The sequence below is a fragment of the Erpetoichthys calabaricus genome, chromosome 4 (assembly GCF_900747795.2).
Source record: "Erpetoichthys calabaricus chromosome 4, fErpCal1.3, whole genome shotgun sequence".
Taxonomy (NCBI): Eukaryota; Metazoa; Chordata; class Cladistia; order Polypteriformes; family Polypteridae; genus Erpetoichthys; species Erpetoichthys calabaricus.
This window is the reverse complement of record NC_041397.2, coordinates 20,292,840-20,316,632: the sequence shown is the minus strand read 5'-3', so window position 1 is coordinate 20,316,632 and position 23,793 is coordinate 20,292,840. Positions and strand designations below refer to the sequence as shown.

The window sequence follows — 23,793 nt, the reverse complement described above, 5'->3', positions numbered from 1 at the left end:
TTTCCTCCGGGCGCTCCGGTTTCCTCCCACAGTCCAAAGACATGCAGGTTAGGTGGATTGGCGATTCTAAATTGGCCCTAGTGTGTGCTTGGTGTGTAGGTGTGTGTGTTTGTGTGTGTCCTGCGGTGGGTTGGCACCCTGCCCGGGATTGGTTCCTGCCTTGTGCCCTGTGTTGGCTGGGATTGGCTCCAGCAGACCCCCGTGACCCTGTGTTCGGATTCAGCGGGTTGGAAAATGGATGGATGGATGGATGTTCAAGACTGGTGTAGAGTAATTGTGTCAATGTTATGATCAGGGGAGATTTTTAGCATTCTCTTGCTATTGTCTGCATTAGACGCTAGTGTTAGTGTTGTGTCCCGCGTTCCTAGGGGCGTGGTCTCTGAGATGGTGACCTCGAGGTCATTGGTGCAACAGGATAAAAGGTTAGCATAATACACCAGGCTTAATCCGATAAGCAGATAAATCCTTAAAAAAAAAAAAACTCTCTTTGTTAATCGATCTTTGTGACTTACCTGGTTTTGACTTCTCCCCTGAATTTTTTGACTTTCATTCTTACCTCTCGTCTGTATGGGTTTTGGTCGCTTCATTTAATTTTTTGTTTTACCTTTTTTGCACATCTCCTGCCTCATCTCAAAAATTAGTTATTGTTTTTTTCTTTTGGATTTGATGGAGCGTAGGGTAAGCCATTATACAGTGCCCCAGGAGCAATTTCCAGGTTAAGGGCAGGATTCCTTCTGGCAGTACCAGCAGCCTTTCAAATATTAGCACAGATCCTTAGCCTCATTTGTTTCATGCTGAGATAGGACAATTTGGGCTTTGTGGCTCAGTGACGCCCCCTAGAGGCCACACATTGTATATTTTTGAACACAGCCTTGTAGTGGTGGCTCTGAGGCTAGGGCTCTGCGCCAGAATCCTGTAAACGTCAGAAGTGACCCTCCAATTGCTCCATTCTGGATATGGCAATAATCTGCATCCAGCCCTGCAAGCAGGTCCTCCAACTTGGGGGTTGGTGGCAGGTTTGACACTCCAGCCACCATTAAAAACCTCCCACTGTTCCAGTGTGATGCTGAGGTGTCACCCGCCGCACTGGGGTCCCAGTCCAGGTGGTTCGTCGTGTGGTGGGTACAGCAACGTGCTATCAGCACACACTCCCAGCCTCTTGTAGTGAATACTTTTGTGACCAATGGTTTTGTATTTTATATTTCTAATTAATTTAAAACACTTTGCTGAGATCTGTTCTTACTTTGACATTAAATAATCTTCCTTCTGATCTGTATCAAAACAATATTCAATATTGTATAACAAATAAATTGCGAAACCTTCCGAAAAAGTGAATACTTTTTATAGGCATGGATGGGTGAAATTGCTTACAAAATTGAGCATAATCTCGAATTTATCAAAAATCAGAGCAATGCTTGTGCCGATAAACTCATAGCATTCTTTATTGTGAAATTGTTTCTTCGTGTTGATTCACTTTGCACAAAAGGGAAACATTGCCAGGTCGTCACTCCTTATTATGAACGGCACAGGAGACGATCATTTATGGTATGTTCTGTCGGAGGCACACGCATCGCCGTCTTTTTATTTTTCATTCCCTCGGATATAAATCTTAATTGGAAGTACTTTTGCGTGTCTGTCTTCATTTATTAGCCGAATACCACTGACATAGCATAATAGCGTGATGCATGTGTAATCATTTTGCTTTCAAAGGTCACTGCAGTCGGGGGATGCCTCATGACATTGCACTCTGACAGTCTGCTGCCTTGTCACAACACAGATGTGATTCTCGACAACCCTTCACCACACCCCCCCCACCCCAACCTCACCACCCTCTCCAGAAAACACACACACACAGCTTTGTGGAGGTGTGGCGACACACACTGTTCCTCCCCCTGGCTTTTGGAGGACAGTCACTGTCCCTGCCCCTTCATTCTAGAAGGTAAGCCTGTCTCTAGGGCCTGTAATTGTTAGGAGATGATGGGGAGTGATCACAGTCAATAGCTTTGATTAACAATAAAGTGGAAAAGCAGAAAACCTAGTGTGCATTGAGCTCCTCTCTTTCATCCCTCCCACATGCACTTCACCGCGCGGCCAGCCTGCCGTAGCAGACATCGTACTTGTGTGGTGCCAATGCTGAGATTGCACCTTTGTGGCAGGGGGGACGACATGCAAACTTCTTTTATGTCTTTGAAAATGCAGTTAGTGCAGTAAATGCTGATTCATGTCTCTTAGCACTCACAGTGGAATTTGAACAACAACAAAAAAAGAATCTGGGTAAAAAAAATCAGTGAAAATGAGGAACGGGCTATCTGGGGGAGAAGTTTACATTCTGTGCACCCTTGTTTGTTTTGTGGATGCATTTGTTTCTGGACAAGCTTTAGTGAGCATTTCAACTGTGACCCCTTCAGCAGCTTTGCTGTTGTTTCCGACAGACACCGACGGCCCGGAGAGGGGCAATGACAGCGGCACGCCAGTTCCTACCTCTGATAACGATGACAACTCCCTGGGCTATACAGGTACCTCCCTCATCTTCTCACTATAACTTCATACCATCCTCTTCATCCCTTTTTTGGAGTGATTGCATGTGGGCAGGACTGTACCACCATTGCCTAAAGTCAATAGTAACTGGCAGCATCCTGGTGGAGGGGAGGGGGGGCGTGGGGGGGGGGTGTATGGTGGATGCGAGAATTCAAACAGAGTCATGTCATGGTGTTCACTTTAGAAGTACTGAATCTTTGTAATGTCCTGTAGTGAACTTTGAGGAGTTTGTGTGCATTACCATGATGACAGGCATCTCAGGTCACGGGCATTCCTTCTGCTTGGGTTGGCTGCATGTGAACAAATGAAAAGAAGACCAAAAATCTGGACTGATGGGGTGTGCTGTCACATGAGAGTAACTGCAGATGTGACTTCCTGGGTTTACTGATTTGGGGTTGGCTTAATGTCTGGAATTTGTGCTTTGGTTGTTAATTGCATTTTATCATTATCTGGCATATAAAAAGTCTTATAATCTTATAATACATACACACATACATGGAGCATACATCAAGCCACCATACGTGATAAGTGTATCTGTCATGCCAAGCTATTTGTCATGTTAATGTATAACAACAACAACAACAATAATAATAATAATGAGAGTAATAATAATAATCATAATAGCTTGTAGGGACAGCCTCTGGCCTCTATACCTCTAAAATGGATTAAGAGGGTTTGAAAATGAATGCTTAATAATACTAATGCTAATACTATTACTAACTTTATTATTATTATTATTAAATTCCCTGACTGTACTTAATTGATAATAATAATAATAATAATAATAAGGGCGGCACGGTGGCGCAGTGGGTAGCGCTGCTGCCTCGCAGTTGGGAGATCTGGGGACCTGGGTTCGATTCCCGGGTCCTCCCTGCGTGGAGTTTGCATGTTCTCCCCGTGTCTGTGTGGGTTTCCTCCGGGCGCTCCGGTTTCCTCCCACAGTCCAAAGACATGCAGGTTAGGTGGATTGGCGTTTCTAAATTGGCCCTAGTGTGTGCTTGGTGTGTGGGTGTGTTTGTGTGTGTCCTGCGGTGGGTTGGCACCCTGCCCAGGATTGTTTCCTGCCTTGTGCCCTGTGTTGGCTGGGATTGGCTCCAGCAGACCCCCGTGACCCTGTGTTCGGATTCAGCGGGTTGGAAAATGGATGGATGGATGGATAATAATAATAATAATAATAATAATAATGAATCTACAACCACATTCACAGATTATTACTGCCCAGCACCCATTGCTGCTGAGGGCAACACCCAGCCTCCATGACCCTAAACTTGATTAAGAGGGTTTGATAATGGATGGATGATGATGATAATAATAATAATAATAATAATAATAATAATAATAATAATAATAATAATAGCTTGTAGGGACAGACTCTGGCCTCTATAATTCTAAAATGGTTTAAGAGGGTTTGAAAATGAATGCTTAATAATACTAATGCTAATACTACTACTACCTTTATTATTATTATTATTAAATGATCTGACCATACTGAATTGATAATAATAATAATAATACAAATAAAATAATAATAATAATAATAATGAACTGCCACCACGTTCACCAGTTATTCCTGCCCAGCACCCATTGTTGCTGAGGGCAACACCCAGCCTCCGTGTCCCTAAACTTGATTAAGAGGGTTTGATAATGGATGGATGGATGATGATGATAATAATAATAATAATAATAATAATAATAATAATAATAATAATTATTATTGTCTTGTGATGTGCTGGTGTCCTGTCCAGAGGTACTTCATGCATTGTACAAATCCATTTGCATGCTTTGACCGTACTGAACTGAAAATAAACCATCCATCCATCCATCCATCCAGTTTCCAACGCGCTGAATCCGAACACAGGGACACGGGGGTCTGCTGGAGCCAATCCCAGCCAACACAGGGCACAAGGCAGGAAACAATCCTGGGCAGAGTGCCAACCCACCGCAGGACACACACAAACACACCCACACACCAAGGCCAATTTAGAATCGCCAATCCACCTAACCTGCATGTCTTTGGACTGTGGGAGGAAACCGGAGCGCCCGGAGGAAACCCACGCAGACACGGGGAGAACATGCAAACTCCACGCAGGGAGGACCCGGGAAGTGAACCCGGGTCTCCTAACTGCGAGGCAGCAGCGCTACCACTGCGCCACTGTGCCGCCCACTGAAAATAATAATAATAATAATAATAATAATAATAATAATAATAATAATAATAATAATAATAATAATAATAATAATAATAATAGTCTGTAATGGACTGTCACTACTTTGACGGTTTCTTTTTACCTTTCACCCATGGGGCAGCATCCAGCCTCCATGACCCTAAAATGAATTCCGAGTGTTTGATAATGTAATGATGAATGGATGGATGATGATCAAATCAAAGTTTATTTGTCACATAAAAATTATACGTACAGTACAATATGTTGCAAAATGATTAGTTACTCAACTTCAACGCAACTTAAAAATAATAATAATGCTGATGATACTAATGATAAAGTCAGGTGGCATACTGTATTCCTGCGCAGAATTAGTACCTGTTTTGTTCATATAGTATCTATTTCTACCATTACATTCTCTGACTGCAATGAATTCAAAATATTTCATAATAATAACAACAATAACAGTAATAATCCTCAAACAACCAGAAGAAGATAAAAAAATGTGATGTGACCATCCATCACATTGTCAGTGCTTGTGAAACACTGGCCTATCCATGGCGCCACAATAATTTGGTAACATATATCCACTGGACTTCTGCTAAGGGTAACAATTTCCAAGTGCCAAGCCAATGGCGGAGATGAAGTTTGGAGGAGAATAAAATCCTGCAAAATACTTTATCTAAGATTCTCTGGGAGCTCCCTGTTCAAGCAGATGTCATGTTCAATGTACCCACCAATAATACTTTTTTAGTAGATATTTTGGTGCCGTTGGACTTTAACATCAGTCCAAAAGAACAGTATAAATTACATCACTACAATCAGGGATGAAACAAAATTAAAAGGCTTTGAAAAACAGACACAAAAGTAGTCCCTACCATCACAGGTTCTAATGAGGTAATTGCTAAATCCATCAAGTGATAAACTGAAAAAATCTCACCCAGCATTAACATCTCTAGCAGCGATATGTACAGCATTCATCGTCGGCAGAGTCCTTGGCACAGTTAGCAGTAATTAATACCAACATTTTCCTTTGAGATGACCCTGACTAGGCACTCTAACAATGACTAGACCTAAATTCTGGAATTTACCCCTAGCCAAGACTTTCAAATATGCCCTCTCTCATGAGCTCTCTTTTGTGGGCATAGTTTTCATACCAGCTGAGAGGCTGTGAGATCCAAAGAACTAAAATATTATAATAATAATAATAATAGCCTGCCGTGAATTGGGCACTATTTTCACAGTTTCTTCCTGCCTTGCACTTATTGCTGCTGAGGCAGTATCCAGCCTCCCTGACCCTAAAACTAATTAAGAGTGTTTAATAATGAATGGATGGATAGATGACAACAACAACAACAACAACAACAACAAAAACAATAATAATAATAATAATAATAATAATAATAATGAATGTCTTGTCATGTACTGTGGTCCAGTCCAGAGTTAGTTCCTGCTTCGTACATATCTATTTCTGCAATTACATGCTCTGACTGTACTGGATTGGAAAGAATTGATAATAATAATAATAATAATAATAATAATAATAATAATAATAATAATAATAATAATAATAATAAAACAGCCTGCAATAGACTGGCACCACGTCCACAACTTCCTCCTTCCTTGCACTCATTGCAACTGATTGCAACACCGAGCCTCCATGACCCTAAAATGGATTAAGAATGTTTGATAATGCTGGTCTACAAAAAAATATTTTTTGTTTGCTACTGGGAACTTCAGAGCAGCTCTTTATTAAGTTTTTTACACTGATTTCATATATGAAATCAGAATTAAGCTAGCACGTCAGTGTTTTGAAATACACATCATTGACGTTTTGACACTTTTGAATATCAATATAATATATCAACATGATATCTGGAGATTGGACTAAATTGTTTTGATGTGTTTATAACAAACCAGAAGATGATACCAGAGACACATTAAAACAAGTTTATGTCAATTTACCTCAATATAAAAGTGAGGTCAGCGTGCTCAAAATTGTCTGAGGCACTCGCTTTTGCGCTTGTACTGCACATTCGTCTCTCTGTGCAAGAACCAACAGTAGTCACCCATCATGCTTGGAGTGAATTTTCCCTGATATCAGTTTTCCATCATCTTTATATTTTGATGAAATCTTTCCCCGTGCTCATCTCTGACATTGCTTAAATTTGGTGGAAAAAAGTCGAGATGAGAATGTAAAAAATGCGTCTTCAGTGACATTCTGGCTCCCATAAACTAATATACTTTCAGCATATTCTCCACAAGCTCAGTAAAATTCTCTGCTCTGTGCCTGTCAAGAAAATTCTGGACAATCTGCACGAATGAGGGTGCTGATTCAGTGGGCTTCAGTTTCTTTTTGAACTCATCGTCAAGCATCAGTTCACGGATTTCAGGGCCAACAAAAACACCTTCCTTAATTTTGGCTTCACTTTTCTCGAGACCAAACTTATTTCTTAAATGCTGAAATGCATCGCCTTTACTGTCCAGTCACCCTAGTTGTCCAAGATGGAATATCATAACTAAAAAATGGAACGTACGGGACAAAAACGGTTTTCAGATTTGGAGTCAGCAAGTGAAATTTGTTAAAGTACAGGTGAAAGAATCCATCCATTTTCCAACCCGCTGAATCCGAACACAGGGTCACGGGGGTCTGCTGGAGCCAATCCCAGCCAACACAGGGCGCAAGGCAGGAACCAATCCCAGGCAGGGTGCCAACCCACCGCAGGACACACACAAACACCAAGCACACACTAGGGCCAATTTAGAATCGCCAATCCACCTAACCTGCATGTCTTTGGACTGTGGGAGGAAACCGGAGCGCCCGGAGGAAACCCACGCAGACACGGGGAGAACATGCAAACTCCACGCAGGGAGGGCTCGGGAAGCGAACCCGGGTCCTCAGGTCTCCCAACTGCGAGGCAGCAGTGCTACCCACTGCGCCACCGTGCCACCCTGGTGAAAGAATCCTAGTAGCAAAATGCTTGTTGGCCAGTGTAATGGATTGATGGTAATACTACTACTACTACTACTACTGATAATAATAATAATAAAAATAATAATAATAAAAACTGTTATAATGAATAGTATAGGTCATATGACAAACTGCAGGTTCAGCCAGTTACTTCACCAACAAGCCAGCCATCACATACAGCAGCAATGTGAGCAAATCATCTGCAAACACTACTTTTGGCTCAAAATTAATGAATCAAGGGAGCTGAGCCATGATGTTTGTCACTCACATCTTGACATCACAAATGCCTTGTGTGTTAATGCCATCTAACTGCTTAAAGTTAGCAAAAGCAGGGACACTCTTGCTATTTGCCCTTATTGCTGAGGGCACTGTCAATAACAGAGAAAGTCAGACATCGACACAGTCTTGGAGACTTTGGCCAACTGAAATTTGCACCCTTGAGTGCTCCCTAAGTGGAATGTGCATGTCCTCCTCCTAGTGTCTGCATGATGGTTGTTCCTCCAGGTGCTTGGGTTTCTTTTCACATTTCAAAAGACATTCAGGTTATGTGAATTGGTATTGTTCAAATTGGTGTGTGTGCGTTCACTCTGTAATGGACTGCCACCCTGACCATGGATCAGTCCTGCTTTGGACCTTATGCTTCCTGGGATGGGCTCCCGCAACCCTGCTCTGGATGAGTTGTGTTAAGAAAATCATCGGATACCAAAAGCAAAGCTAAAAATGAAATGTTTGGTCAAAAATGCAAATATTTCACAATTTCTAAGAGCATGGGTGAGCAACATTGGCCCTGGTGGGCCGTGATGGCTGCAGGTTTTTGTTTCAATCCAGTTTTTTAAGGAGAAGTGAATTATTACCGTTATAGATCTTATTGCTTGAGCAATATTTTTCTGCTTCATTTTCGTTGATTCACTTGTTAAGATTGTCCACCTCAGTTTGCTTGGTTGCACATTCTGGCCAGGATGGCCTCTGCTTCCTTTTCTAGTCAGGGTAAGGAAATAATAGATGGATTGGGGGAACATGGCTTATAAAGAACAGTCAGTTCCCCATTATATTAGATTTCATTGTTCTCCAGGGGTTGCCCCCAGATGACACAAAACAGGACATGCTCTTCAGGAACGCATTCCATCCTAGATTCTTTTTTGGCCACCAGGAGGCAGTGCCAGAGAAAGACTTTGCTCCTTTATACAGTTTCAACCTGGCCGGGAAGTGCTTCCTAGCAGTAATCCAATGGCACTACTAGTAAAAATCAAAGAGGCCACTCAGGAGGTCGGAGCTGGGAGGAAGAAGGCAATATCTACTGGAAGAACTGAAGGAAGAGGTAAAGAAGAGAGAAAGAAGAGGGAAGGATAAACAGACAGGCATATTGTGATTGTTTGACTATAAAAACTTGTATAAAGAATGTGTATAATTAAAAATGCTTCTTTGGTACAATTGTGTCTGAGGTTGGGGGCTCAGGAACTAAATTGTTAGTCTATCATTGCCACTTCAGAAATAAAATACAATTGTACAAAATAATTTGTTCTTGCACAGCACTCCTCACCAAGTGACCATTTGACAACTCTCAAGGCAAAAATGGAAGATTAGCTGATACCGCTCACTAAATGCAGAACTATCACATATAAGGATATGAATCTCTTCAAATACATCAAAAACAAGTAGAAACTAATTAACATAAATGAAAAACAACAATGTCTGTCCATCAGCTAATCGTAGACCCACGTCCAGATTATAGAAAAGGAGTCAGAGATAAGTCAGAGACAGTCAGAGTCCTGGAGACCTAGGAAACTAGCCGCCTCCCCCTATTGGCCATTCTTCACCCAAGTCAGTGCTGGGCCAGCCAATCAGATAAAAGGACCCTTGTACCTGGTGATTCCAGTGCTCCTGTTAAGCCAGGCTTCAGAAATGATAAATAGGGAAAAGACAAATAATTTAGTGAACCTTCAATAAAACCCAGGAAACAAAACTCAAACTTTTGAATTGGAAAAATCAAAACTCAACATTTTAACCGAAAAATCATGAAGACTCGCTCGCTTCTCTTTATTTGTTATAAAGTCCAGCTGTTGAGCATCTGCAACTTCTCATCTTTAAATCACGGAAACTTCTGAAACTGAAATGAGTGTGACACTAATGTGAATGATGTCAACCTTTAAGTGACAGAAAATAACATAAAACATAAAGAAAAATGAATTTCAAGAAAACAAAGCAGAGGAAAAAAATATACTGAAAGCGCACCCAAATATTCATGACAATGAGGCTACAGTATAAAATAAAATGGAAAATTTGGGAAAAAAAAGTCTGCCAGCAGATGTTTTTGGTAAAAGGTTGGCAGACATTGCTGTGTTCTCTGAGCCAGTCAGGGTGACAAGTGAACAGTTAACAGTATGTGTGCTTAGAATGAGGAAGAAATAGAAAAAGATCTCAGTCTTGCTGTTTGGTGCTCCTATATGCATTATTTTGTGCATTCTTTCTTTTATTTTGCTGTTTTACAAAATCGAAAGCACCATAATTTTATTTAATGAAATATTTCTCTTTGGGTCAACTAGCTTACATCCAAAGTCATCCGTTATGTCATTACAGATTTAATTTTCTGAGATATACTGTATTTTTCAACTGTAAGCTTATAAATGATATGACTTCACCCTTTATATGTCTACTTTTTTCCATTTTTCATGCGACTCTTAAGCCCAAGTTTTGCCAATAAATATTTTAAACTACCAGCACTGTAGCATTAAAGCAGGGCCTTGGGCATAGCTGAGGGAGATGTGACTCTGGTGACTATGAGCTGACACCATTTTCCTTTGTGTTTCACTTCAGTGAGTTTGCACAGAGAGGTGAATCCCTTGTCAACCTGGCATTGAATTTGGCCTTAGGTTTGCAGTCCAACTATTACAGAACCCAAATATTAAATCCATAGATTTGATATTTCCAGTAAATATGTATTCCCTAGGGAAGTTAACCAAATGTAAGCTACACTTTTTTTTCTAATATTTATAATCCGCCCTTATCTCCCACTAGTCTGGTTTACTATGATACAGGATTGAAATTACTAATAACATGAATTAAGTGAAGGCTTTAAAAGCATCTACAGAGTCCTGTAGAGTTGGATCTCATCCTGGTAGCAATAAATATAAAGAAGCATCCATTGTAGGCTGCTTTCCTTCACTCACTCATGCTGGGATCATTTTTCATCACCAATTATCTTGACGTGACTAAGTGATAGCAGGAAAACAGGTCCATAAGGCCCGAAGTATGTGAACCATCCTCCAAATTATTGAGTTCAGGTGTTTAATTGTTAACAGGTGCATAACATCAAAGCACAGAGCAATATAATCTCCATTGACAAACGTTGTACTGCCCAGTGACTTTAAACGTGACACTGTCATAGGATGCCACCTTTGCCATAAGTCCATATGGGAGATTTCTACTCTGTGAGATCTGCCCTGGTCAACTATCATTGTGAAGTGCAAGTGTCGAGGAGCAACAACAGCTCAACCATGGTGTGGTAGACCACACAAACTCACAAAGCAGGACCACCAAGTGCTCAAACATTTATGTCGGCTGTTGCACTGCTCACATCAGAGTTCCAAATTGCTTCTGCAAGCAACATCAAGACAAGAACAGTGTGCACAGAGCTTCCTGAAATGGGTTTTCATGGCCAAGCAGCTGAACACAAGCCAAAGATTACAATGTGCAATATCAGTGGTGTAAATCATGCTGTCATTGGACTCTGGGGCAGTGCAAATGTGTTCTCTGGAATGATGAATCAAATCTGGCAGTCTGATGGACCAATCTGGGTGGATGCTAGGAGAACGCTACCGTCTAGTGCCTACTATGAAGTTTGGCGGTGGAGGGGTAATGGCAGGGATTGGGCTAGGCCCCTTGGTTCTGTTAATGCTGCAGCACACAAACACATCTTAGACAACTGTGAGCTTTCAAACATGTGGTATCAGGATAGAGGAGGGCCCTTTTCTGTTCTAGCAGGACTGTGTCCCTGTTCTCAAAGCCAGGTTGATAAAGACATGGAGGAATTTGAGTGGACTGCACAGAACCCTGACCTACTGAAGTCCTTTAGGATGAATGGGAACGCTAATTTACTTGTTCAACATCAGTACCTGACCACACAAATGCTCTTTTAGGCTCCCAAACTCTTGCGGAAAGAAGAGTGGAGACAATAATAGCCACAGATGGTTTGGGGAAAAACAGGATGTTCACGTGCTCCAGAAGGATGTTGCCTGTGAAAGAGAACCTAAAGTGACCTCGTGCATACAGGGTATTGAGCACACAAGCTATTTTTTCTGGTCTAGTCACCGCTTTTCATCAGAAAAGTGAAACATGTTTTTTGAAAGCAGAAAAGGAATTACTCACTGAAGCTAATGCTGGTGACGGTGAATTTATCTTGATTCTTGGTGAATGTTGAATGCGATAATAGCACTTTTTTCATGTCACTGTAATTTGGAAGAGTACAATGGACCCAAATACCTCGAGCCCCATAGCTAATACTGACGAGAATTTCAGCAAACATTTTGTGATTGAGTTTTACAGGAAAGGGCTCAATATAGGCATTCCCTAAATCATCAATCAGTCGTGTTCCTGTTGACATCAGAACATCTGGATTTCACTACATGGAACGCACAGAAATGGGCAAACAGAGGAAATATGCATTGTATAAGAAAAATGGAAGAAAACAATGCTGAAGATGCAATGTTGGACTACATGTGGAATGCTTTCAAGAATGGCATCAAAAATACATGGGGATCTGACTAAAATTGGACTCAATCAGATAGATGGGAATCAGACTAAAATTTGAAATTTCGGAAAAAATGCAGGGGCTGTAATTGAAAATAGATGTTTTTCTTACTATTCGGATGTACCACATATCCTCACGGATAAGTTATCCCACGGATAAGTTGGGATATGATTTTACAATATAATTTTTGGTATTTTATAATGTCAGTCATATACAGTGGTGTGAAAAACTATTTGCCCCCTTCCTGATTTCTTATTCTTTTGCATGTTTGTCACACAAAATGTTTCTGATCATCAAACACATTTAACCATTAGTCAAATATAACACAAGTAAACACAAAATGCAGTTTGTAAATGGTGGTTTTTATTATTTAGGGAGAAAAAAAATCCAAACCTACCTGGCCCTGTGTGAAAAAGTAATTGCCCCCTGAACCTAATAACTGGTTGGGCCACCCTTAGCAGCAATAACTGCAATCAAGCGTTTGCGATAACTTGCAATGAGTCTTTTACAGCGCTCTGGAGGAATTTTGGCCCACTCATCTTTGCAAAATTGTTGTAATTCAGCTTTATTTGAGGGTTTTCTAGCATGAACCGCCTTTTTAAGGTCATGCCATAGCATCTCAATTGGATTCAGGTCAGGACGTTGACTAGGCCACTCCAAAGTCTTCATTTTGTTTTTCTTCAGCCATTCAGAGGTGGATTTGCTGGTGTGTTTTGGGTCATTGTCCTGTTGCAGCACCCAAGATCGCTTCAGTTTGAGTTGACGAACAGATGGCCGGACATTCTCCTTCAGGATTTTTTGGTAGACAGTAGAATTCATGGTTCCATCTATCACAGCAAGCCTTCCAGGTCCTGAAGCAGCAAAACAACCCCAGACCATCACACTACCACCACCATATTTTACTGTTGGTATGATGTTCTTTTTCTGAAATGCTGTGTTCCTTTTACGCCAGATGTAACAGGACATTTGCCTTCCAAAAAGTTCAACTTTTGACTCATCAGTCCACAAGGTATTTTCCCAAAAGTCTTGGCAATCATTGAGATGTTTCTTAGCAAAATTGAGACGAGCCCTAATGTTCTTTTTGCTTAACAGTGGTTTGCGTCTTGGAAATCTGCCATGCAGGCCGTTTTTGCCCAGTCTCTTTCTTATGGTGGAGTCGTGAACACTGACCTTAATTGAGGCAAGTGAGGCCTGCAGTTCTTTAGACGTTGTCCTGGGGTCTTTTGTGACCTCTCGGATGAGTCGTCTCTGCGCTCTTGGGGTAATTTTGGTCGGCCGGCCACTCCTGGGAAGGTTCACCACTGTTCCATGTTTTTGCCATTTGTGGATAATGGCTCTCACTGTGGTTCGCTGGAGTCCCAAAGCTTTAGAAATGGCTTTATAACCTTTACCAGACTGATAGATCTCAATTACTTCAGTTCTCATTTGTTCCTGAATTTCTTTGGATCTTGGCATGATGTCTAGCTTTTGAGGTGCTTTTGGTCTACTTCTCTGTGTCAGGCAGCTCCTATTTAAGTGATTTCTTGATTGAAACAGGTGTGGCAGTAATCAGGCCTGGGGGTGGCTACGGAAATTGAACTCAGGTGTGATACACCACAGTTAGGTTATTTTTTAACAAGGGGGCAATTACTTTTTCACACAGGGCCATGTAGGTTTGGATTTTTTTCTTCCTAAATAATAAACACCATCATTTAAAAACTGCATTTTGTGTTTACTTGTGTTATATTTGACTAATGGTTAAATGTGTTTGATGATCAGAAACATTTTGTGTGACAAACATGCAAAAGAATAAGAAATCAGGAAGGGGGCAAATAATTTTTCACACCACTGTAAGTCGAATGTGGAAAACTCACACTATTGGTACAAGGGATTATGATATGCTAACACCCACCTGAGAGAGTGACCATGGAGTACACTGCCTTTTTTTTATTGTGTGTGCTCCTAACCTCTCTCTTCTCTCTCTATTGTGCCTACGTGACCACACGGTAATACCTGAACGATTCCAAAGCAACGTTTGCACTGTTTTGTGTTTTTTGTATCTCACACCCTCATACACCTTTATGGTAAGAACATTATCGCCCCGATGGAGCGTTTAATCAGAAGAAAATATGAAGCTGGTTTTAAATTAAACATTGTTGTAACGAAAGAGATTGGTAACTGCGCTGCTGCAACAAAATTCGATGTGTCTAAGAAATTGATGTGAGATTGGAGGAGGCAAGAAGAAATGTAAGTGTGGAATTTTTGAACGGCCGTATAAGTCGGGGTCTAATTTTATGATCTATTTTTCGGGTTTCACGACCTGACTTATATGTGAGCATATATGGTAGATGGATAGAAATAAAGTGAAAAAACTATTCAGAAAAATAAATTTGCCAGTTAATGGGTTAATGCCCATGATTTGGAATGTGATGTCCAACAAGCCAATATAGGTGTGATGGTCAGGTGTCCACAAACTTTTGGCCATATATTATAACATTTTCAAACCCACTTAATAACATTTATTTTCCTGGTAGCTTTTGTCACAAGGCATCATCAGTCCATCACAGGCACTCCAGGATCTACCATCAGAGTGACATGGCTGCACAACCCAATACCCTTTGCACACACAGAAGAGAAAGAATATGCCCAAAAACAGGAAACGTCCATATTTTCATTGACATTACAGGCACCCATCCCTGCTTCACTTTAATCTTCACAATTATAAACCTGTCCAATCAGAACTAGAAAAATTTTGTAAAGAGAAAATTGAGTTCTGATTGGTTGATATAGGTGGGACACGATCCAATCAGGTGTCTAATAAGCTACTTTTATGAAGACCGTACATTTGATGTGTTACAGCGCCACAAAAATAAAAAGTCCAAATGGATGGTCATTGAAAATTAAAGCCCAAGAGTGTATCGGAAAAGAACATTTTAAAAAAATGAAGCGTAAGACATTGTTTTGATGAAAGTTTTATTTTTTCTTTAAATAAATCAAAATGATTTGAACAAGCCATAAACACTGCAGTTGAGATTATTGAAAAGGACCTCATAGATCGTTAGGAAAGGGCTGATATCATCACTTCTTTACCAGCAACTTTGTTTCTATGGAGTTCCACAACACGCATAGCAACATGCTGGACGATGAAGCCACTGCAGGAGATAAGACACACTAAAGATGAACAGACATAGTTGGTGTAAATATGTAATGTTGCATTAAATATCACCATTTTGCCACAAAGGTGCATAGGCTTGTAAAAAACATTAAATTGTTTTTTATAGTGTTAAGCGCACTATAAGAAGAAATTTGATGTGATGCCACACTCATCAATTAGTTTCTTACATTCATTTTATCATACTAGTGAACAAAAAAGAAGATGGAAGTTTTTTTTTACTGCAGTCCCTTTACCTGATTTGTTATTGACAAATTTGTTGGTACCCCTCCAGTTATAAAGAAGAACCAATTGTCTCTGAAATAATTTTAAACTGACAAAGGTAATTGGCACCGACCATTGTTTATTCTGTATTTAACAAAAATCAGACTTTGCTTTAAAGTTTCAAATAACAACTGAAATTAAACAGCACGGACAAAAATGATGGGACCCTTGACCTAATAATTTGTGGCACAATCTTTAGTGGCAATCACTGCAAATAAGCCATTCCTGGAGCTCTCCATGAGATGTCTGCACCTTTCCACAGGTAGTTTGGCCCACTCGTCCTGACCAAACGGCTCCAGCTGTATCAGCTTTGAAGGGGGCCTTCCCTAAACTGCATGTTTCAGTTGTAGATGTTCCATAGGCTGCGGTGGGTTGGCACCCTGCCCGGGATTGGTTCCTGCCTTGTGCCCTGTGTTGGTTGGGATTGGCTCCAGCAGACCCCCGTGACCCTGTGTTTGGATTCAGCGGGTTGGAAAATGGATGGATGGATGGATGTTCCATAGGATTCAAATCAGGGCTCATAGGCGTCCACTTCAGAACAGTCCAGTGTTTTGTTCATAGCCATTCTTGGCTGCTTTTAGCTGTGTGTTGTGGCTCATTATTTTGTTGGAGGATCCATGACCTGCAACTGAGACAGGACTTTCTGACCCTGGGCAGTATGTTTCACTCCAAAATGTTCATTGTTCCCTGCACAGACTCAAGGCACCCAATGCTAGATTCAGCAAAGCAGCCTCAAACATAACTGAACCTCCTCCACCTTCACCAAAGGTCTGATGTTCTTTTTTTTTGAAACTTTCATTTTCCTTTCTTCTGTAGACATAGAACTGATGAGGCTTTCCAAAAAAATTCCAATTTATCCCATTTATCTAAAAGACATTCTCCCAGACGCATTATGGCTCCTCAATACGCATTTTAACAAATTCCAGTCTGGCTTTTTTATATTGATCTTTCAAGAAAAGTGTCCTCCTGGGTCTCCTTCCATTGAGCCCACCGTCACTCAAAAAGCGATGGGTGGTACAATCAGACACTGATAGACCCTGACCTTTGAGTTCAGCTTGTGTCTCTTTGGAAGTTGTCTTTGGCTTTTTTTCTACCATTCTCACTCTCCTTCTGCCAATTCTAGAAATGATTCTCCTCTCGCAGTTGCGTCCACGGAGGTTTGTGCTACAGCCCCAAGGACCTTAAACTTCTTCATAATATTTGCAAGTGTTGTCACAGGAACATCACGCTGCTTGCAGATGAGCTTTTAGCCATTTCCTTTAAGATGCTTGTCTATCATTTTCTTTCTGATCTCCTCAGACAACACTCTCCTTTGCTTTATCTGGTCACACAATGATCGCAAACAGCAGATTGACAACTTTTCTTAAATTGGCTTAATGACTGATTGCACGTTTGGAGACATGTGTGATATGAATTCAAGAAAACATCTAGTTTGAAAAAAATCACTCAAATCCAATTATTTAGGATCTTTTCTAGGGGTCCCATCAAATGTGTCCAGGCCATTTTAAAATATCTTTATAGAATAAGTAACACTTGATCTCTTGTCACACTTGCTTTGCTTTACTCAATGACATATCAAAGACATACCAGTATACAGGGGACAATGACTTTGTATTTCATCACATTTCAGAAGGCATACAGTCCTTTTTCAATGAGCTGTAAGGGGACCAACAAATTTGTCCACATCTGTGATAATAATGGTACGGTGCCTAGTAGAGATGCCTTGCCTTGGGGTAGTGGGGGGCAACCTTTTCAGCTTTGACAACGTGGGCCAACTGAGGGTCTTAATCCATTAATTTTACATGTAGCCCCCAATTTACAGAACCATGATGGGGGATGTTGAGATACGTGAAATACATGTGAGCGGAGCTGCCCACATTGTAACTGTTCCTTTTACAGTTATATTCTACACCCTTACCCCATATATTTTCTCCTATATTTTAAAAACCCAATTATTTAATGTGAGATAACTCTGACCCAAAGCGGCATGTCATTCACTTAACCAGCATTTTATATTAATCTCCTCTGAAGATGATGCATTTTTGCTGATGTGCAAAAAATGAAAGAGATGGGCTCTACATCTGTCATTTTTCAGATTACATTTCTTTAAGGTCACTTTGACAAAGTGAAATAGATCAACTTTAGCAATCGTACTATTCGATGAACGTGCCAGCAACCTAATAACTTGGCTTGGTAAAACATTTCTGTTTATAAGCTTTAAGTTGCATAAAATCTGAAATGACTTCTGAACAGGTCAGAGTCATCCACGCTCTCCTTTACAGAACATGAGTAGTGCATTGCAACATCAAGTGATTTTTGAAGCCTTTCCTGGCAGTAATGGATGCAAGGCAGGTATCGACTTGTAGATACAGTGCCAGGCCTTATTGGCTGCCCACCTACCTACACCCCTACAATAGATCAATCTAGAGTTACCAGTTGTGGAGGACAGACCACCTGGAAGTGATAAGGGAAGTCCTTGAAATAGATGCTGAACCTCAGGGGTGCAAGGAAGCTTGAGATCACTAATGGGACCTGCAGAGAGATGGGAAATAACATTCCTAACTCTGGAGGTGGTTCTGAAGGTGACCCTGGAAGTTTTCTATAACAAAAGGGCTAACAGACGGTAGGATCAGGAAGAGAATTTAAGACACAATGTTCAACTGGTAGGACGAAGAGGGGTCAGGGTTTAGACAAAGAGAGAGAGACAATTTGTAGGAGGAAAATTAAAAGTGCATTACTATGGTGGACAGAGAGAGCAGTTGGGAGCATTTGCTGATTACAGCAAGTTGCCTCAGCCACCACATGGCAAACCACCCAGATTGGGACCCGAGTGCAGGGGGTGACACCTCAGCACCACACTGAATAGTGTGAGGTTTTCTTTTACAGTGGCTGGAGTGCTAATCCCACCACCAACCCATAGGTGAGAAATCCCACTTGACAGATGCAAGCAGAATTTGCTTACATTTCTGTTTAATTTGTACTTTATATTCCCCCTGTTTGGGTAGCTCAGTGATATAATGGTTACCAGTGCTGCCACCAACCTTTTATATACGAGGTGAGACACAAAAATAACCGGATTGGTAAAAATATATATATATATTTATTGATGAATTACAGCATTCTAAACATTGTCACCTTCTATATACTCCCCCTCTCAATCTCTACACCGCTCCATACATATCTTCCATTGATTGAAACAGTGCTGTGGAAGTCTTCTTGCTTGAGGCTCTTCAACAGGCTTGCCATTTCTGTCTTCACTTCATTCATTGAAGAAAAATGTGTTCCCTTCAGGTCACTTTTGATTTTCAGAAAGAAGTAAAAATCACAGGGAGCTAAATCGGGCGAATAGGGAGGTTGATCAAGGACAGGAATGTTTCTGTCAGTCAAAAACTGCTTTACGGAAAAAGCGGTACGATCATTTCGAACAATCTGATTCACCGTATTGATGTTTTCATCCGTCTGAGACAAGCATGGTGACCTGTGCATTGAACGTCTTCCACATTTTCTTGTCCTTCCTTGAAACATTTGTGCCACTCAAAAACTTGTGTTCGAGACAAACTGTTATCAGTGTACACTGTTTTTATCATTTCATAAGTTTCTCTGGTCTCCATTTTGTTCAGTTTCACAATAAATTTGATGTTGATTCGCTGTTCGATATTTTCACCCGACATTATAGCGGCAACTCAAGTAGTGGTTGTTGTGCAAATACTGACTGGGCTCTTCACAGGATATACCTAGCCAGTTGGTGGTTTAAGAGGCCATCTAGGAGGGTGTATAGCTCTGTGATTCACATTTGGTTGACCTCCAGACGGTTTTCCAGGAAAGCACCAAGTCCAATCCAGTTATTTTTGTGTCTCACCTCGTATACAGGGAGGACTTTCTGCTGCCCCAACTCTTTATGATGTCTTTTGTGTTCTTGTTACAAAACATGAGGAGTCACATGTTTCTGGCATTATTTTCTTGTTTTGCCTTGAAGTTTAAAAGTTGATTTTTGTTGAAGTATCTGGTTACCTTTATTTTTTGAGGCCTTCTTGAATATCACGTAGCTTAGACTGTCACAAAGAATACGTAACGAACATTACACTATAAACAGGGCAGCCTTCACACTATCCCTTATCCCCCATTGTATAAAACAACTTCCAAAGAATCTTTCACAACAGTTAACTTATTTCCCCAAGCTGGAAAATGTGGTAGGATTCTGGTTTTAGTTTCGATTTTTCTTCTTCGCATTCACCAATCTTTACTTTGCTTTTGACTCTTGAGTATCATCTTATCGTTTTATTCTCAGTTGCCCAGGTTTAGTTTTAATTTCATGGTTCTGGCTCACATCTTTTTTCTTATTACCATCTGCTAGTGTTTTTATTTTTTATTGTTTTTAGTGCTCACAAAAATCTCTGGACACCTCAACGTGTCAACAACATTGGTGTAGTGACACCAACAATGACAAATTTGTGGCAAAAAAATGTGTGAACAGTTCTGTAAAATTAATAATTGCATATCCAACCAACCTACATCACTTTGTGACTCTCTAGTGCTGTGTTTTACAATAAGGAGGTCCAATTCAGGTTCAAAAGGTTCAAAAATGTCCCAAAGTCCTCTATTTATTTTTACACACTCCAAGTCCATTCATTCTCAGTTGTTTTCGAAGCTTTTAAAAATGTGTTTTGATCAAACCATTTGCTTTCCTCTTCCTAGAGCTAATGATTCAACAGGAATCCATATTTTCACAACGTTTCACACTATAGATGGATTCTGAATCCAGAAGTCTAATTAGTCAGGGAGATCATTGAGGAGCAGGAATGATCCTCTCATTAGGAGATTCTTTGCAGTGACCCTGAAGGTGATGAATTAAAAAGATTTGCAACAGATACTCGCTCTAGAGTAATGTGTTTAATTTCCATTCAAGCAGTGACCTTCCTACCTAATCAGAACAAACATTTCTGACACCATTGTTGTCATTCTGTCACCCTATTTAATTGTAATTTTTATTTTATTTTCTACGACTTCATTAATAATCGACAACATGCATTTTCAATAACTATTATCGAGTGACTCTATCAAGTTATATTAATTTGTAAAATAGAATAGAGCAGACTCACTTGGGGCCTCATTTATAAAGCTTGTGTACACACAAAAAGAGGCTCTAAATGTGTGTATGCAACTTCCCATGCAAACGTTGGGTTTTAAAAAGAAAAACAACTGGGGACTGTGCGTATATTTACGGTAACTTTGACCCATGCGTATGCAATATTTTGTAGAAACTGGGCAATGACAACACCCTTGACAAAGTACAGAGATGTGGGCAAACCAGCTAAATGATGCATTAGAACATTAGAACACTCTAGATGAGAACAGGCCATCCAGCCCAACAAAGCTCGTCTGTCCTATCCACTCAGTTCTTCCAAAATAAAATCAACTTAAGTTTTAAAAGACCCTAAAGTCCTACTGTCTACCACACTACTTGGTCACTTATTCCAAGTGTTTGTGGTTCTCTGTGTGAAGAAAAACCTCCTAATATTTGTGTGAAATTTACCCTCAACAAGCTTCCAGCTGTGTGCCTGTGATGAACTCATTTTAAAGTCACAGTCCTGATCCACTGGACTAATTCCCTTTACAATTTAAACACTTCAATCATGTCTCCTCTTAATCTTCTTTTGATTAAACTGAAAACGCTCAGCTCTTTTCATCTTTCCTCATAACTCATCCCCTGTAGCCCTGGAATCAGCCTAGTCACTCTTCTCTGGACCTTTTCTTGTGTTGCTATGTCCTTTCTGTAGCCCAGAGACCAAAACTGCACACAGGACTCCAGATGAGGCCTCACCAGTGTGTTACATGAGCATAACCTCCTGTGACTTGTATTCCACACATCAGGGTGCTACATAACCTGACATTCTGTGAGCCTTCTTAATGGCTTCTGAACACTGTCTGGCATTTGACAGTGTAGAGTTCACTATAACTCCTAAATCCTTCTCATAAGGTGTTCCCTCAATTTACAGACCTCCTATTTTGTATTCAAACTTCACATTTTTACTTCCTATGTGTAATACTTTACATTTACTGACATTACATTTCATCTGCCACAAATGTGTCCAAACCTGTCTGCTGTCCAAGCCCCTCTGTAATCATTCAACTGTTTCCAGATTATCCGACAATCCACCTAGCTTAGTATCATCTGCAAACTTAACCAGCTTGTTACTTATATTTCTATCAAAATCATTTACAATATATGTTAAAAATTGCAGTGACCCTAACACTGACCCCCATGGAACACCACTCTTAACATCAGTCAATTCTGATAGGTTTATAATATAATATAATATAATATAATATAATATAATATAATATAATATAATATAATATAATATAATATAATATAATATAATATCTATACTAATAAAAGGCAAAGCCCTCACTTACTCACTCACTCACTCACTCACTCACTCACTCACTCACTCACTCACTCACTCACTCACTAATTCTCCAACTTCCCATGTAGGTGGAAGGCTGAAATTTGGCAGGCTCATTCCTTACAGCTTACTTACAAAAGTTAGGCAGGTTTCATTTCAAAATTCAAAGCGTAACGGTCATAACTGGAACCTCTTTTTTGTCCATATACAGTAATGGACGGCAGCTCGCTGGCCGTGGGAGGCGGGGTTGCGGGGGTTGCGTATCGCGTCATCACGCCTCACACGTAATCACATGAACTGACTGTGAAGGAAAAAGGACGGCCTTATATGGCGTTCGTTTATAAAACAGCGGACAGGCTGTGTAAAGGCAGCTTCACAAAAAAACAGATCCTTAACAAATTGTTATTGGTATATTTTCCCTCAGTTTGAAAAGGTTTTCTTTTCTTCTTAATAAAAATTTAAAAGGAGAACTTCGCCGCTGCAAAGCACGCCTGACTTTATTGAGAAGACACTAAACTTGCAGCGCCGCCGCTATTCAATGACACTTGCCTAACGCCTGACTTTATTGAAAAGAAACTAAACTTGCAGCGCCGCTCTTCAATGACGCGCCGCTATTCAATGACACTTGCCTAACGCCTGACTTTATTGAAAAGAAACTAAACTTGCAGCGCCGCTATTCAATGACACTTGCCTAACGCCTGACTTTATTGAAGAGAAACTAAACTTGCAGTGCCGCTATTCAATGACACTTGCCTAACGCCTGACTTTATTGAAAAGAAACTAAACTTGCAGTGCCGCTATTCAATGACACTTGCCTAACGCCTGACTTTATTGAAAAGAAACTAAACTTGCAGCGCCGCTATTCAATGACACTTGCCTAACACCTGACTTTATTGAAAAGAAACTAAACTTGCAGTGCCGCTATTCAATGACACGCCGCTATTCAATGACACTTGCCTAACGTCTGACTTTATTGAAAAGAAACTAAACTTGCAGCACCGCCGCTATTCTATGACACTTGCCTATACGCCTGACTTTATTGAAAAGAAACTAAACTTGCAGCGCCACTCTTCAATGACGCGCCGCTATTCAATGACACTTGCCTAACGCCTGACTTTATTGAAAAGAAACTAAACTTGCAGTGCCGCTATTCAATGACACTTGCCTAACACCTGACTTTATTGAAAAGAAACTAAACTTACAGTGCTGCTATTCAATGACGCGCCGCTATTCAATTACACTTGCCTTACGCCTGATGAGCCAAGAATTAGGGCGAAACACGTGTTGCGTACTCTTTGCATTATTTGACAGTAAACTATTTTCAACCATTCTATGATCTGCTTCTCACAACTGAAGGCACCGTGACTGATGTTAGCTGACTTGCTGGCCAACCATAAGCGTTACCTGGTAGGTAACCACCCATACAATCAGATTGTGATTCAGACTATGAATGCCGTGAATGTAATTACCCCAATCTACATACTAGAGAAAACCTCAATGAAGAAGAAACAGTGTGTAAGCATACATATTAACACATGTGCAATTAAACGTGT

General features: G+C 40.5%; 1 protein-coding gene across 2 annotated transcripts in view; it reads left to right on the top strand.

Moving 5' to 3' along the window:
* Nucleotides 1–23,793, top strand: part of robo1 (roundabout, axon guidance receptor, homolog 1 (Drosophila)) — a 1,485,956-nt gene that overhangs the window by 658,113 nt on the left and 804,050 nt on the right. Inside the window, exon 3 of one of the 2 annotated variants that reach the window (XM_051926301.1) lies at nt 2,433–2,516. The exons of the other annotated variant lie outside the window; for it this stretch is intronic. Within the exon in view, the coding sequence (XP_051782261.1) occupies nt 2,433–2,516 (84 nt within the window). The remainder of the gene's footprint in view (nt 1–2,432; nt 2,517–23,793) is intronic. 2 annotated transcript variants of the gene reach the window in all.